At 53.2% G+C, this 16,304-nt stretch overlaps 1 protein-coding gene across 3 annotated transcripts; it reads right to left on the minus strand.

Annotated features, from left to right (window-relative positions):
• Positions 1 to 12,416: 12,416 nt before the first annotated feature.
• Positions 12,417 to 16,288, minus strand: EGR3 (early growth response 3). Of its 3 annotated transcripts, none has more exons than XM_007450587.1 (2): positions 15,923 to 16,288; positions 12,417 to 14,624 (listed from the first exon to the last, which is right to left on the minus strand). In XM_007450587.1, exons 1-2 carry the CDS (start codon positions 16,074 to 16,076, stop codon positions 13,615 to 13,617), a joined length of 1,164 nt encoding a protein of 387 aa, XP_007450649.1. In that variant the 5' UTR covers positions 16,077 to 16,288; the 3' UTR covers positions 12,417 to 13,614. The 3 variants fall into 3 exon arrangements, with proteins under 3 accessions (XP_007450649.1, XP_007450650.1, XP_007450651.1); XM_007450588.1 differs by lacking the exon at positions 15,923 to 16,288 and adding an exon at positions 15,440 to 15,520 and having other exon boundaries at positions 13,188 to 14,624; XM_007450589.1 differs by lacking the exon at positions 15,923 to 16,288 and adding an exon at positions 15,633 to 15,673 and having other exon boundaries at positions 13,614 to 14,624.
• Between the last annotated feature and the right edge of the window lie 16 nt (positions 16,289 to 16,304).

Here is a 16,304-nt window from a genome sequence, read left to right on the forward strand (position 1 = left end):
CCCCCCCCCCCCCCCCGCACACAGACTTTGAGAGTCTGCAACCATTGCAGCCTCCCTTCCTGTCTGCCCGGGAGGGGGCTGAGCTGCCGGTCCTTCCCCCACACCCAGGAGCTACAGCTGAGGGAAAACCAGGGCAGAGTTCTTCCCAATATATGCCACTCTGGGGACAAGGCCAGGCAGAACCTGGTTTCCCAGAAGCCCTTGATTGTTGCTGTTTGGTTTTATTTTTTTGGGGGGGGGTGGTCTCGTGGACCCACCGTGCCCAGCGTCTGCACTCCTTCCTTCCAACCTGTGGGACCCAGTACCCATCTGGCAGCACCTGCTTGAGGGCCACCTGTGAGTCCTCCAGGCGCAGGTCAGAGAAGGAGGCTGTCAGTGGCTCCAAAGCACCTCTCTCAGCAGCTCTGCTAATCCAAATAAGATAGGGAAAAGGCAGTGGGAGGAAATGATAGTTTCATGGTTATTTTCAGAAAGGAAACAAAAAAAAAAAAAGATGCAAACAGGAGCACACCCTGCATTTTGGTGCAAAATCTAGGAGTCTTGGGGAAAAAGAACCTACAGTTCTTCTTTCTTGTCCTTTCACCAGATGCCAGGGAGGGGCTGCCAGGGCTGCTGGGGACCTTGAGCTGCTTTCTTTCAGGGGGAAAGGGAGGTGAGGGGCTTAGGGAGGAGCCTGCAAAGACCCTTCTGATAAAAACAGGCTGGGGGAAGCTGAGGCATGTCTGTCTTGTGGGCAGCCAGGGGCCCACCCTTTTGGGTGTGGAGGAGTTAGAGGGGTGGGGTGGAGGAGCGAGTGGAGAACTGGGAAATTCTGGAGCTGATGCTTGTAAAGCGCAGTGGCATGTGTAGGATCGGTGGGCTGGGAGGGTGTGTTCTAGGAGCACAGTGCAGAAAGAGAGAAATCGAGAGGGGGAGGGAGGGCAGGAGAAACTGCTTGCGGGAGAATTGAGCGAGGTCGCTGTGAGCATGTGTGCAGGGCGCGTACAAAGAGGGGAGCCCCCCCACCCCGCCGCACACCCCCTCCCCCACCCTGCCACCACCGGGCTGCACACAGAAGGGTCCAAAATGCGGCGTGAACAGAGGCCAGAGCCCATCTTCTGGTCCCCAGACGGAAACTGGGCTTTGCTTTGTAACCTCTGGGGTTCCCTGGACGATGCGGGGGGGCGGGGGGGAGTGCAGAGGGAAGCGGTGACCTGAACCTCTGGCGGCGGCGTGGGATGGGGTGGTGTCTGGAGGCCTGTTCTTGGATTTGTTTGGAGATTCCTATAAGAAAGTCTGGAGAGACTCAGGCGTAGGGGGATGTGGATGGGAGAGAGCTGCTGAGAGAAGGCTGGTGTGCCTAGGATGGGGAAGAAGTGAGCTAAGAATCCCAAGTGGGTGCAGATGAGGTGCTGTTCTCAGAGTAGGGGCGAGAAAGAGCTGAGAATAAGCAGACCTAAGAGAACCGGAAGAGGACATTGGGAAATCGGCTGGCCCAGGGTCCTGCCTGAGGCAGGCGAGGTATTATTATCCCCATTTCAGAGGTGTGTCATCTGAGGCCCAGAGAGGTTAGTTGCTGCGTGCAAGTTTCTGTGAGTACTCAGAGAAGGCGCTGCAGGGGAGAGCTGGGCAGGAAGCAGACTCAGGCCATCTGTTGGGTGGTCAAATGGGTGATGGAGGGGTCTATGGTGCTGACATAGGGGGACCCACCAGGTATTGTTCCAGGGAAGACAAAGGTAGGCTGAACATCAGGAAAATCCCAGTCCCAGGAGGCCCATAGGGCCTCGGATTCTCCTTATGTGGGAGGAATGCCTCGTTCCTCCCAGCCTGCTAAACTAGACCAAGCCCTGGGACCTGGGAGAGTTGGGGAGGAGGTGGAGGTAATGACTCAACCCATCCGACACAGGCTTGACCCAAGGGTGGTTGGGAAACCCAGCAGATGCTCCAGTGGGGTGAGGGGTGGAATAAATAGGTGATGTTTAGATAAGGGAGAGAGGGTGTGCCGGCTGGGAGGCACTGCTGGTTCCGGGCAGCCTGTTAGGAGGAGGGTGGGCCTTGGGCTTTGGGCTTTGGGGTTGGAAAGAAGGAATGAGGTTCAACCTCCTGAGAGGCCTTTCCTGGTAGGAGAGGTAGAGGCTCAGGTGGTGGGTTTGGGGCCAAAGTCCAAAAATGGAGGACTCCCAGCAGTATGCATCTTCAGGGTGGAGACCCAGAGGCAGAGCTTCTGAGCCCTCCAGGCCCTGCAGCTCCCTCAGCCGGGCAGTGGCTCCTGCCAGGAGCCGGCCACCCTCCGGGGCCTTCCAGTCCATGGGCGGGAGGCTGACCGTCCACGCCCCTCAGGCCACTCTGAGAGCATTTGGATTGAATGGGACCCCAAACCAGGGGACCTCACTAAATGCCAGTTTCTATGCACTTTGCAGGCAAATAAGGGAGAGAAAGGGTTAAAAAGCACATTCCCCAAACAATCACAGCCGCAGAACATTCCCCCACCACAGACACAGGCCAGAAGGAACTATAGTCAGGGAACAGAGGGCCCAGGGAGCCAGTGGGGCTGGAGAGAGGCCGGAAAGTCTGAGCAGCAGGAAGCAGGATCATTAAATTCAGGCCCAGGAGGCCAGGAGCAGAGGTCTCTCCCGCGTCCTGCCGTCCTGCCGCTGTAGGCTCTGGCTCAGCCCCGCTGTGGGGAGGTGAAGGGGTGGGTCTTGTGTGTACTGTGTGCTGGTCCCAGAACATCAGAGCTGGGGGTGCTGTATGGATCTACCACTAGCACCACTCACTTTCCTGCTAGGACTTTAAGACTCAGAGGGGGACTGTGACTTTGCAAGCATCATACAATTTTGTCCTAATCTCAGAGTCAAGACCAACAGCCAGATCGCCTGACTCCTGATGCAGTGGAGCCCAGAGGTGTACAGTTGTTTGACGATATAGATTCTCATTGGATGTAGATTTCAGCGCCCCAAGACCCAGAAGTTTCTGTGAAGCAGGGACCATTCCTGAGCTTGTCACCTCTGAGCCATCTGGACCCTGTATGGTTTCCCCACCTGATCTAGTAGGAAGAGCTCCTAGCTCTGCCGGGAACATCTGCCTGGAATATTCACCTGTCAAAGGAGAAAAGCATCCCTCAGCAGTTTCCTTCAGGTTTCTGTGACAGAATAGCTCTTTTTCACAATTTTACATAGCAGCACATCTGCTCAACAGCCCTGTGGAGAGTAGGGGCATGAACTCCATTGTACAGATGGGAGAACAGAGGCTCAGCCAAGTTCCAAGATTGACCTATGGTCTAACACAGAGGGAAAGGCAATGCTAGGGCTGAAGCTACGCCTTTGGTCTTTTGGCTGAGAGCCTGAGCTCTTCCAACAGCAGCAAAGGAGAAGCAGGTGGGTAGGCTGAGAAGGGGGAAGGCAGAGGTCTGTCCGTGTCTGGAATTGTGGAAGCTGAACTCTAAGTGCCCAAAAGAAAGAGGGTGTGGGGCGGTCTTTGCTCCCAGCTTACCATCTCAGGTTCTGGGCTGAGGAGCAGGCAGGGAGGCCAGCAGGAGGGATGCTCTGCATGGACCGAGGAGAATCAGAAGATGGAACCCCCATCCTAACCCCTCCCCCCAGCCCCAGAAATGGCTGCCCTGTAGCAAGAAGTGGCGACCAGGATGTAACACAGGGAAGTGTCATCTGGGTTGGACAACCTCCACCAAGCCAGCTCCAGAGATTCCAAGCTGCTATGTTGTTTCCTGGGGCCTGTGGGCCACTGGAATTTTCTCTTCCTCTTTGGGGAAAAGGACAAGAGAGTGAGCAGCCCTACAGGCCACCAGGTGAGCATCCCAGGTAGATCCACTCTACCTAGAGTCCAATGGGATAATTCACAAGAGACCTTAGCACGGCACTTGGCAGGTAGTAAGTTCTCAGTACCTTTGGGGTTTCATTATTATTGTGCGACCTGGGAGAGGACTTTCTAAGATCCCCCAGGAAGTCTCCCTCAACCCACCCTTACCTCCCCCGCCTCCCCCGCCTCCCACTAGACTCTGATTTAGGCGCCTAACTATCGGGGACCACCATCACATGACACCAGGCCCCATGTATTGAAATAGTCTGTTTATGCTTCTACCTCTCCCTTGACAGAATGGAAGATCCTTGAGGGTAGGGACAGTGTCCTGTGCATGTTTGTCTTTGTACTGCCTGCTGCTTCCCTCCCCTCCCCGGGGCAGGCACTGGACCTGCTTTAATACAGTTTTGCTAAATTAATGGATAAATGAATAGATGCAGAGAAGCTCTGGATGATGCCAAGTTGCCACGGAAAGACAGACACTGATGGGGGCTTTTGGAAAGACACGAAGTGGGAGACCAAAGAAAAGGCGAGGGGAAGACATTTTTCTTCTCCAGAATGAAACTGCTCAGACAAGTGTACAGAAATGATGCTCCAAGACTAAGATTTGCAACGATCCAGGGAGCTGGAGCTTGTGGATGGGAAGATTGTGGATGAAGTGATTTCAGGAATGTCCCATCTTACACGTTCAGGGCTGGGGTAAGAATATGATCCTATCAGAGGAAACGTGGCCATCCACCAGCTCTTTGCCAAGGCAAGAGACATGGCCAATGCAGCCACAGAAGGAGGGAGCTGCCTTTTCAGGGGCAGTTTCTGAGAGACGAGGCCACGGGAGATTCCCACTCTCAGGTTGGGCAGCAGGAAGGGTCATCCATCTTATTAGGAACTTGGCACCAAGGCAGATGGCAAGGGGAAGAGAAAGGGCTCGCAGGCTTTGGTTCTTAAGGGAGGCAGTTCTGTCTCTCTGTGGACAAGCTGGAGTTTAGGAGGCATTGGTGGCCTCTGAGAGGACGTGGAAGAAAGTCTAAGAAGACTGCAGTCAGGGAGATGAGGAAGCCAAGCAGGGGAAGGGGGGTTTGAAGGCTGAAAGGAGAGGCAGCCTGGGCAGAGGGAGAGGACACCCAGGTACGAGTCGTGGCTCTCCCCATGGGCTCGGTGGCAGGTTGCGGGGGGGCTCTCCCTGACCATGATTCTTCAGACTGTGTTTACTTTCTCTGTGATCTGGTCCCACACTACCCCTCTGACTTCTCCCTATGGCTGACCCCTTGCCTCACTCCTTTCCAGACACTCTGGCTCCACGTGATTCCTTGAATAGCCCAAGAACACCATCACCAGGACCTTTACACTCTCCATCCCCTCTGCCCAGAGCGCTCTTGCCCAGAGGCCCCTGTGTGGCCGGCTGCATCACCTCCTGCATCTGTGCACAGAGGCCCCTTCCCCGTGAGCCTGCCCTGGACCACCCTGTTATGTATGGTAACTTGCTCGCCAGCACTCCTTCCTCCTCTGCTGCATTCTTCTCTGCGATATAGATCACAGTCTGACATAATATGTATTTGCTTGTTTGTTTTTTACCTGTTTCTGCCCTGGAGAAGAGAATCTTTGAGAATGGAGGGATTTTTGTTGTTGTTGTTGTTGACGGCTATATCCTTCCATAAATATTTATTAAATAAATGAAGGAATCAGTACCTCTTATGCGACCCTCCACTGATAGTCTGGATCTGAAATCCTGGCTCTGTCTTTACTGGATGTGTGATCTTGGACAAGCCGTGGGACCTCTGGAGGTCTCTATTTCCTTACCTGAAAAGGAGTGTTGGACTAAATTGCCTCTCAAGGTCCCCTATGACTCTACAAATCTAGGGGAACCCACCCAGGGGGGTGGGATGAGGTAAGGGCCCTGACATCCCTGATTCTCTCATAGACCATCACTGCCATTAAAGCCTTAGATGGCACTTCTGCTCCCAGACTAGGGTTGGGGGTGGCAGTGCCACCAGCCCTGGGGCTGGAAGCTGAGAACTGGCCAGAAGGCTGAGGTCAAGGACTGATGACTAAGAGCAAGTCTCAGATCCAGGGTGAGGGACTGTCGGGGAAGAGCTGGGGCTGTTGCGTTTTATTTAAATCCCTGGTAAGGATCAGGAAGCAGGCAATAGCTCAATGACACATTAATTAACTTGGCAGATGATACTGGATCAGGAAGGTGTTAACATCTACCCATCTAAGTGAGAGAGACAAAAGGACCTGGGAAGGGGTCAGGAACCAGGTCAAGAAATGGCAACAACGAGCAGCAGCTGTGGCCAAGGGGGCACAGTACTTGTGTCCTCTGGTCAGATTGGGGGTGGAGGGGATCCATTTTCGGAATAGAGATGTCCAGTGGATGGCTGGGGTTGGGAGTGGTCGTGAGGACTGCAAGTTCCTCTGGCCGTCTTTGAATCTGTGTACCCGTCCCTGGTGGAGCCAGAGCCCACTTTCTCACATCTGGGTTTGGAGGATGGGGAAAGGGGGCAGGGGCAAGGGACAGGGAAGATGAGTAACATTTATGGAGCACCCACACTGAATCAGGCACCATACACATCACTTCTTTTGAACCCCACAAGAGTAATGATCAGACGGGAGGAAAGTGACATCCAGAGAGACTAAGAAACCTGTTGACAGTCACACTGCAAGAAAGTGGCAAGAGGTGGGATTCAGATCTAGGATGGAGGTGGTGATTCCAAAGCAGGTTAAGGGCCCCAAAGGAAAAGCTGGAGTAGCTGCTGGGTTATCAAACTGCCTCTCAATTTTCAGGACAGAGACCTGAGTAAGTAACAAGTGCCCTCAAGGAAGCTTTCCTTAGTACCCTAGGGTCATGCAGGAACCGGGAAATTTTCTGCTTTCCTGCTCAGATGGCCTGACCTTCCTAAGTAGTGGGGAGAAGGGAACAAGGAAGAATGGAAGAACTTTGGGCACCCGGAGGGGAAAAACCCTCAGGAGTAAAAGCGCCAGAGCTCTTGCAGCCTGTTGTTGAGAAGAAGCCAACGTTCCTGAAGGCCCAATTCTGTTCTGGTCACTAATCTCCCTCCCTTTGGTGGAGACAGGGACCTGATGCATTCTGGGTAAGCGGTCAAGCCCTGGTGTGAACCACCCCAGAGAACGCAGGGCCACATACAAGGGTAACTTCCCCCATGGAGGGCTGGGCTGTCTCCAGCCTCAGGGGCGTTAAGACATCTCTTTTCCTCCAGGGAGCTGAGAGATGGAAGCATTCCTGAGCCTCTCGCTGGGAACTCAGTGGGTGACCCCAAAGGGGACTCAAGTCTGCTGTTGGCCGGATTAGAAAAGAGCTTCTGTTTTTGGTCGGGTCATGATGCTACTGTGAAAGGTCCAAGGTAGAGACGGCTGCAGGCCCTGGGCAGGCCTCATGGGGAGAGCCACCTGAAGGACTAGCGATCACGCTCCATGCAAATGAGAGAACATCACTGGAGTGATGATGGAAATGGAGGGTTGTAGAGTCCTGGAGGCCCCCAGGAATGGGTAAAGGAGGAGACTGTAGGAGCAGAGTGGGGTGCCTGAGGTCCAGGAAAGGCATTCCAAGGCCCAGAGACGGCCTTGTTCGTCCTTCATCCAGAGACCTTGAGAGCAGAGCAGGATCTCAGTAAACCAGCTCCCTGTTCTTTTATGTAGCCAGCACCGTCTAGAACCTTGTATTCTCTAATTCTTGTTTGCGGCTTTGCGTCCATGATCTGTTTGTATTACCTCCTTAGTAAGATTGCTCGGAAACCTTTCTTCTAGCCATCTGTGTGTTTGCCAGAAAGGAAGACATAGGTTTTTCATGCCCAGGTCAGTGGGCAGAGGAGCGCTGTGCCCCTGGTAGTCAGCAGGGGCAGAGGCAGGGACGACCCCAATTCCAGAGCCCAGATGAAGCAGTCATGATGAAGATGGGGAATGAGGATCCCAGGCAGGAGAGTCGGGGCCTGGTCCCTTCCTGCTTGGGCATGGACACGTCAGAGACTTTAGCACAAGTTGGGAAAAGCCCCGTGACACTGCCCCCGACCCTGGCCCACCTCTGTTCTTGTAGAGGGTTGCGAAAATGATCATCGTGGAAAATATTAGAGGTGGCATGGATGGTAAACTTCAAGCAAAAGGAGCGGTGAAATTTCAAGACCTGGGATACTGGGAGAAGCTGATGAGGCCAGACATGTTCCAGGCCTTCTTAGATGACTGATGGGGGAGTGATCATGTCCTCAGGGCTGTCCCAGGGACTGCTGTGACCAAGGGGTTCCAAGCATCACTCAGATCTTCCCCCTTCTTCTGGAGACCTCATTCCTCTCCACACAAAGAGTGGGTTTTCTAAAAAGAACCACTTGAGATAGATTTAGGATTCTGACCTATTTTTAAAACCCCATGGCACCTTTTAGAAAGTCATTTTCCCCTAGTCGTTAAGGTTTCTGCCAGTATGATTTCTAGTCTTTGGGACACACAGAGGTCTCCTACTTTCCCCGGGTTTTTTATTCCAGGACACAAGGGGAGCTGATCAAGGCTGGGAAAAGGCAGCTCACAACCCCCTCATCTATGGCAAGCAAATTCTGGACTAGCAAAAGGGGATCAGTAACGATTGGCCATAGCTACTGCCTACATTCACCGGAATCCATCTTCCTATTCCTTTTAATATACTTGTGAATAATACATCAACACACACACACACACACACACACACACACACATACACACTCACTCACCACCACCTCACCACCACCACCACAACCACCACCATATAAAAATATAAGTAAGCTATTTCTTGCCCCCAGTTCTCACAAAGTATCTTCTCATTTGTACCCAATTCCATTTTACTGAGTACAATTTTGCAAAGAGCCATCACCTTCCGTAGGCCACTCCGGAGGGGTATGTGCATGGGGGGAGGGCATCCCTTCATTCACCCCCAAACAACTTAGGGTTTCCACACTTTTATGCCTGATTTTGTTCTTAGGCCTCTTCTTTGCAAAGCCTCCCTTGATTCCTTCTCATGATAGCCCCATCCAGGCCTTTCCTCTACCATACACCCCACTTCACCCCTAAGTTTCAGGGTTGAATCTCCTCTCCCCATATTTACAAAACCCAGGCAGGTTGGGTTGCTGGTGTGATGCTATCTGGGGCAGCCTTATCTAGCTACAAGGTGTGAATCAGAGATTACACCACACAGGGCTGGTGCCAGCCAGGCAGGCTGCCATATTGCCAAGTAACCCAGTGGTTGAACAGGATGGGTTGAGCAATATGCACCAATGGGAAGTGAGTTTATTAATCATGCCGCATAGTACACTGTTGACGAAAGTAACACTGAAGGCCTGGCTTGACTGGAGAAGGTGCAGGTGAGGCTGAATGCTAACTGTGACGACACCCAGTAAGCTATCTTCCTCTGATGATGTTCACTTGAAAAACACATAGAAATCTGGAAGGATTCATCCAGTTTAGCAAAGAGATGGATTATATGCTCCATCATTAGGACTTTTCGGCCATCTTGGATTCCCTCTGTTAAAAAAGGATACCTCCTTGTGGCTGTACACAAAGTTGTACAGCTTGGAAGTTTCAAAGTTTCATGAGGTGAGAGAAGGGAATTCAAGATGGCAGCCAGTGACCTAGAACTGTGTGGGCGAGAAAATTTAAGACTGCATATTGCATTCTTGTTATTGATCTCTTACTTCAAAAACATTCTTTTCTAAGGCCAGAGCCCACCTCCTCCACCCAGGTCTGCCTTCAACGTCTTAGTAACTATAGCCAACCAGGAATTCCACCCACATTTTTCACTGTGATGGGCCTACATGGAGGGCAGGATGCAGGGGTGGGGTGGGGGTGGGGGGGGGGGGGCGGTGGGGCGGTGATAAGAGCAGTTTCTGAGCAGGGACACCATAGTATAGTTCTGTCACTGTATGGCTGGCCTGGATGGCACCCCAGGCATTGACACACTGTCCCCCATTCATAATGTCATGCTACATTGACATAGCTCTGTATCAGACACCAAGCCCTTAAATGTTGCTGAGGCAGATAATATGCAAAATGCATGGCTGAGAAACCCAAGCAAGAGGGCAGGCAGGAGAGAGAGGATTGATCTGTCCAAAGACTGTTCTAGAACAAGCCTCCCAATGATAAGGGATTCTAAAAACGATGGGAAATAAGGTGAAGGAAGCAGGATGGAGATGTGGACACGGGAAGGAAGTGGAGGGTACATATCTCTTCAAGAGAAACGGAGAAAGCTCTAGGGCTGGCAAATCAAATCAGTTAAGGAAAGGGAAGGTTCTGGAGAAGAAAGCTCATAGGGTAGGGAAGCATCACTTCTGTGGGAGATAGAAGTTGTAAGATGGGAGGGATTACTGCTCTATAAAACATTCCCTGTATTTCTCCAAATTCCTGTGTTCTCTCTTCTCTTCTAAGCATCGGATCCTTGGGTAGCTCATAAGAGCTAGGACAGGCAGCTACAAATAATGAGGCCTGGAGTATCCTGTCCAAGCGCGACTGTGTTGTAATGCTTTTAAACCTGATTTTTCCCAATTATCTGACCACCAAAAAGCTTTCAATCTTTCTGGTTATCTTGCCAACAATGAAGAACCCCCTCTCAAATCTCCATCTGTTTCTCAGGCTTCAAAAGCTCTAGCAAGAGTAGTATTCAGTGTGGCCACAGAGACCACTGCAGGTCCTATTCTGGTGCTCCCTGAAGCCACCAGAGAAATAGTTCATAAGCCAGGAGATCCCCTCCCTTCTACTCTCAAATACCCATTGGAAACCAGAGAGAAAGATTCTAGAAGTTTCCAGTCATCAGCCCCGGCTCCCATGAGCTTATCTAATCTGTTCACCTAATCTCTCTGGCAGTTTGAGACTCCCAGAAGGGTGGAGGAGAATCCCTAGAACCACAGTAGAATTCTCTGAGAACCAGAGTAAACACTCAGCATTGAGTTTGAAACGCCAGAACCCACACGAAATTCTAACCAACTTCTAAGAACACCAGACTCCATGTTTCCACGGTGAGGGGTTTCAGAGCAAGAACCACAAAAACCAGGCGTAAGAACCTATCAAACCAACCACCAGCCAGAAACAAAACAAGACAAAAAAACAGGCCAAACTAAAACTTTATGCTATGAAAACAAGAAATAAAATAAGGAGATTTATAGGCCGGCTGATTGTCAGCAAACACAATATATTTACTGTATTAGCATTTGCTCACAGTGCAAATGGTACAACATTACACCATTTCAATATTTCAGTTTTTAAAAATGCTGTTTTCATTAACTATATTATATTGGCATAACAATGTGACAAAGGAGCAAATGAAATGTTGGTGAAGAATTTCACCTTTGCACGATAACAAGCATATTTTTTTAACCTTAGTATAAGGTACTATAAATCCAAGAAATAAAAACATCCACAAAATATATTACATCTGGTTTGTCTTTTTCTAAGTACTCAACTTTATACAAAAGTCTTTCAAAAAATATCATTCCCCATAGGTTTTCCTGTTTAAAACCTGATTTTTTTCTCTCAGTTCACATAAGTTAGAGTGCATTTTCTTTTGCTGTTTTTTTTTCTTAAAACATGCAGACATATAAAAAATCTGGATAGCACAACCTTTTGGCAACAAAGCTATTTTTCTCTTAGTTTAGCTTAAATGTCTGAGAACAGTTTTATTAAAACAAAGGAAAACTCAGAGTTATCATGCAGTGACATGCATATACCAGAAGGAGTAAGGAAAAAATATTAAAGGATATCTGATTCCTCCTTCCAGCTTTGAAGTGACCAAAAGTTTTGTTTTTAATAATCATCACATTATAAAAAGTATTCAGCAAAATACTGTCTCTGCAAAGAAAGATTTTACCCTTCAGCTGAAAAAATATGGGCCCTCCCGGTAAACCTCATCCACTTCTCTCTCCTTCTACAAAAAGTCCAAGTACCTGGAAGTCCACAGTCGCCTGCTCTTTGATTTTTTCCCCCCTTTCACTAGACTCCTTTAGTATTATCTATCCGCCACCAAAAAAACCGGTGCTTTTTTCTTTAAAAAAAAAAAAAAAAAGTGGGAAATGCATAAAGTGACTTTAAAAACAGACATTCTGTAAACTCCAGACCTTTGTTCCTTCTCTCTGGGCAGCTTACTGACCACAGGAGAAATAACGCTAACAGGGAACAGTACATTCAGGCAAGACTGCACTGGAAGCTGTGTCAGAGAGTAACCTTCCCTACTACTCCACTTCCAAAGAGTCACCCCTGTGTGGAGGAGGCTGGGGAGAGGGGGTGCCTGAGAAGAGGTGAGGTAGGGCGGGGAGAAGGTGAGACTGGGGTATGGAGAAGATGTGCCTCATTCATCAACATGGATTAATGCAAACATCCCCATAGCTTTGAGGAAAATTTGGACAGAGATGTGTGTCTATGTGTGTATATGGATGCATATATACATACTCACACACACATACACACATGTAGATATAATCTCATCAGTTAAATTTTTCATAAAAAATAAATCATTTAAAGCTGTAAATGCCTACAAATTCTCTTTATTCCAGTGCACTGCACTGGATAGCCAAGTACCTTAGAGATTTTATTTTACTAGGAATACATATTGTGTGCATGTTATATATAAATGTATATATGTGTGTGTGTGTAGACACACATATATACATACATACACACACACACACACCATATTCATAAATTTGAATTCTACCTGTTGTGTTGGTGATGACAAAGAGAGAGAGGGGAAAAAAGGCTGCATTCCCATTAATGGTGGGAAGAGAAATGGGTATGTGAGTGAGAGAACAAAAAGATGGCACAATGGGGTGGTTGGTTGAGGCCTGCCTTTTTGGAAAAAGATTTGGAAAGAGATGGGAAAAGGCTCAGAGGGGAGGAAGGAGAGGAGGGGGAAAAAGGGCAGAGGGCAAACTCAGGAACAGAGATTTAAAAATCTCTGGGGCCGAGGAAACACATTTTTTTTAAAGGCAGGTTCAGTGATGGCTGCTGCTTCTCCCCGAAGATCAAACTGCCCTGAGGCCTTGAGAGGGAAGCGCTCGGAAAAGGAGGGATTCTGAGGGGCCAAACCCTAAGCTGCGGTAGCAGCACCGCGGCGGCGGCACCCGAGGCATTTCTGTAAGAAACATTATTTCGGAGCAGATGGAAGACCGTCTCGTCCCGCCACGTGCAGGCCCCCAGCGGCCTGGGGACCCGAGGTGGGGAAGAGTTTGGGGTGGACATAGCCCAGTTCAGCTCAAGAGTCTCGCACACACACGTGCGGGCGCGCGCGCGCGCGCACACACACACACACACACACACACACACACAGAAACACGCACACATACACTCACGCGAGCACGCACACTCGCGCGCATCCCCGCACGCAGGCGCGCGTGCGTGCGGCGGGCAGCAAGCTCTGCGCTTTGGTGCGCTCCTTACCCCCTCCCCCTCTCGGGTCTTCGATGGGGAACCGAGGGAGACGTGGGGGGAACCGTGAGGTGCTTGGGTCCAGCGAGGCTTGGGCGGGCCCAGCCTTCAGTCCCCCGCAGGTCCTTGGCCCGGCCCGGCGGCCCCTGGATCAAGACGATCCCAACTGAACAAAGCGGGCTAGACGCCACCTTTCGGCCCCCACGCCTTGGCTAATGGGGGGCAGCAAGGGGAAGGCGCCTCCTGCCCTGGCCCCTGACCGCTGGCCGGTGTGAGAGGGTGGAAACGGGGGACAGCGAAGGGAAACAAGGGGCCTTACGTCCATGGAGAGGCCAGGGCGCGGCCCCTGCGCCTCCGTGGCTAGCTTTCCGGCTGCATTCAGGCCAGCAGCTGGGAGACACTGAAGGGGAAAAGTGTGGTCTGGGGGCCCGAGCCTCAGGCGCAGGTGGTGACCACAGGGGCCAGGGACACCGGGGCCGCCGAGGACGCAGAAGGCGCACCCGCCTTCTCCGCCTTCTTCTCCTTCTGCTTGAGGTGGATTTTGGCGTGGCGCTTGCGCTCGTCGCTGCGCGCAAACTTGCGCCCGCAGAATTCGCAGGCAAAGGGCTTCTCGCCCGTATGCGTGCGGATGTGAGTGGTAAGGTGGTCGCTGCGGCTGAAGCTCCGCATGCAGATCCGGCACTGGAAGGGCTTGTGGCCCGTGTGGATGCGCAGATGCCGGGTCAGCTCGTCCGAGCGGCTGAAACGGCGGTCGCAGCCCTCCGCCGGGCACGCGTGGGGCCGCTCGTGGAGCGGGGTCTTGCTGGGTCGGTTGGGGTACTTGCGGGGCCGGATGGGCTTGAGCGTGAGCGGCGGCTGGGGCAGGCTGCCAAAGCCCGGGTGGATCTGCTTGTCTTTGAATGCCTTGATGGTCTCCAGGGGGGTAATAGGGGGCGGGTTGACCCGGATGGGGTCCATGCCCTGGAAGGGCTTGTGCTCCGGAATGGAGCCCATGTCGTTGGGGTGGTGGTATAGGTTGTAGTCAGGAATCATGGGGAAGAGATTGCTGTCCAAGGCCGGTTTGGCCGATTGGTAATCCTGGGGGGAATAGGCGAGCCCGGGGTTGCCCTGGGGATCGTGGAAAGACACAGGCTCCGAGTAGAGATCACTGCAGTTAGAATAGGGGGGCAGCGCCGGATACATGGCCTCCACTTCCCCCTGCGGCGGCTGCACCATGCTGGCTGTGGAGGTTTGCGTGCTGAGTGCCCCAGAGGCCGGGGGCACCCCCAAGATGCCGGCGCTCATGAGGCTAATGATGTTGTCCTGGCACCAGTTGGAAGGGGAGTCAAAGGCGAACTTTCCCAAGTAGGTCACGGTCTTGTTGCCAGGGGCTGGCTGGAAGGAGCCCGAATAAGAGAGTTCCGGGTTGGGCTTCTCGTTGGTCAGACCGATGTCCATCACATTCTCTGCGGAGAGCGGGGGAGAGAGGGGGAGGGGTGAGTGAAGCCGAGTCGGCTCCCAGGCAGGGGCGCCCAGGTCCTTGCCCAGGTGTGGAGGTGCGGCCGGGTGGAGTGCGCAGCGCATGGGGTAGGCTGCGCCAGGCGCAAAGCGGGCGGTGCCGCGCTCCCGGGCGCAACCTGGATACAGGAAAATACTACTGATCGGGGTGTGGAGTGGCTGCTGCACACACACCGCACACGCCGTACACACACACTCCCGTACCACACACACACACACACACACACACACACACACACAGGCGCGAGCGCGAGCAGCATTGTTGTTATTCCCGAGGTGGGGCGGGCAGGTAGCTGCAGCTACAGGTAGTTTCAGACCCGAAGCGCGCCGGGCTCTCGCTCTCCAGCGCACACAACTCGGCCTCTTCCCCTAGCGCTGTCCGCGCCGGACCCCGCGCCTCTCCTGCCCTGACGAAGCCCCCGGTGCGCATTGCGCCCGGGGAGCTGACCCGGAGTGCTCCGACGCTTTGTCCGCGGCGCGTAGAGGGGTGCTGTCCGCAAAGGGAGCTCTCCCGCCGCCTCCCCCAGCCCCAGCCTCCACCGGGCCTGAAGGAGCTTTCGGCTTTTGCTGGAGGGGGAAGCCCAGCCTCAGCTTAGCGAGAGTGGAGGGCGGCGGAAAACCGGCCGGTGTCTCCATGGCGGGAGTCCGGGGATCGTCCCCTGTGGCAGCCCCCGCGAGGGTGGGCCCCCACCTTCTCCCCTCCCCGCCGTCCCCACACCCCCACGGCTTTGCTGAAAGCCCTGGAAAGGCAGCGTCGCAGTACCTCTCCCACCGCGGGGACTCCACGCCGCCCATGGCTCCATCCCGGGTGGGAGCCTGAGGGAGTAAGGGGGGAGAGCGCGGGTGAAAAGGGACGTTGGGCTCCTCCTGGGAAAGGGGGCGACAGCGTTACGCCTTGCGCGCAGCCCGGCGATCGCGCCCCCTAAGTGGAGAACCCCAGAGCCGCTTGCACCTACCTCCCTTCGGTCGGCGGCTGCCCCCACCCGGGAGAACCGAAGCCTCTACCGTGGCGTCGCCAACCGAGCCTTCCCGATCGGGGAGGGCGGGAGGAGTGGGTGGGAAAAGCAACTCGCCCCCCGGAAAATTCCCAGCGCCCCCCCATATCTCCATCCATCCATCCATCCATCCATCTATCCATCCATCCATCCATCCATCCATCCATCCATCCATCCATCCATCGCTAGCTCGTTCCCTCCTCCTCTTCCTCTCTCCCTTTCCTTCCTCGCCGCCTCCCCGCCGCCCTTACCTGTAGCCATCTGATTGTAATGGGCTACCGAGTCGCTGCTGCCAGAAAAGAGGTTGAGCGCGCTGGGGATCTCCTCGGGGTACAGATTGTCAGGCAGCTGGTTTAGCAAACTGCTCATGGTCACCGGCAGCTTCTCGGCGAGTTTGCCGGTCATAGCACTCCCGAGCTGCCGCCGCCGCCGCCGCCGCCACCGCCACCGCCGCCGCTCGCTCTTAACGCAGCTTCCAGGCAAGCGGCATCGGAGAGGCGATCCGTGGTGCAGGGGAAAAGCATGCGAGAGGGAAAGTTCGGGAGGAGGGGGGAGGGAAGAGGGGAAGGGGTGGGCCTGGGGAGGGGATCTTCTCTTTTTGGGGGGTGGGTGGGAGAGAGGGCAAAGGAGGGG

The sequence above is a fragment of the Lipotes vexillifer genome, unplaced genomic scaffold (genome assembly GCF_000442215.2).
Source record: "Lipotes vexillifer unplaced genomic scaffold, Lipotes_vexillifer_v1.1 scaffold567, whole genome shotgun sequence".
In the NCBI taxonomy this organism is placed as follows: Eukaryota; Metazoa; Chordata; class Mammalia; order Artiodactyla; family Lipotidae; genus Lipotes; species Lipotes vexillifer.

What these genes read in the sequence shown, in the direction of transcription:
- EGR3 (XM_007450587.1), bottom strand. Translation starts at nt 16,076, where the DNA reads ATGACCGGCAAACTCGCCGAGAAGCTGCCGGTGACCATGAGCAGTTTG. An exon ending in TTACAATCAGATGGCTACAG is followed by an intron (nt 14,625 to 15,922) that starts GTAAGGGCGGCG and finishes CGCTCTCCGCAG; the next exon opens with AGAATGTGATGGACATCGGT.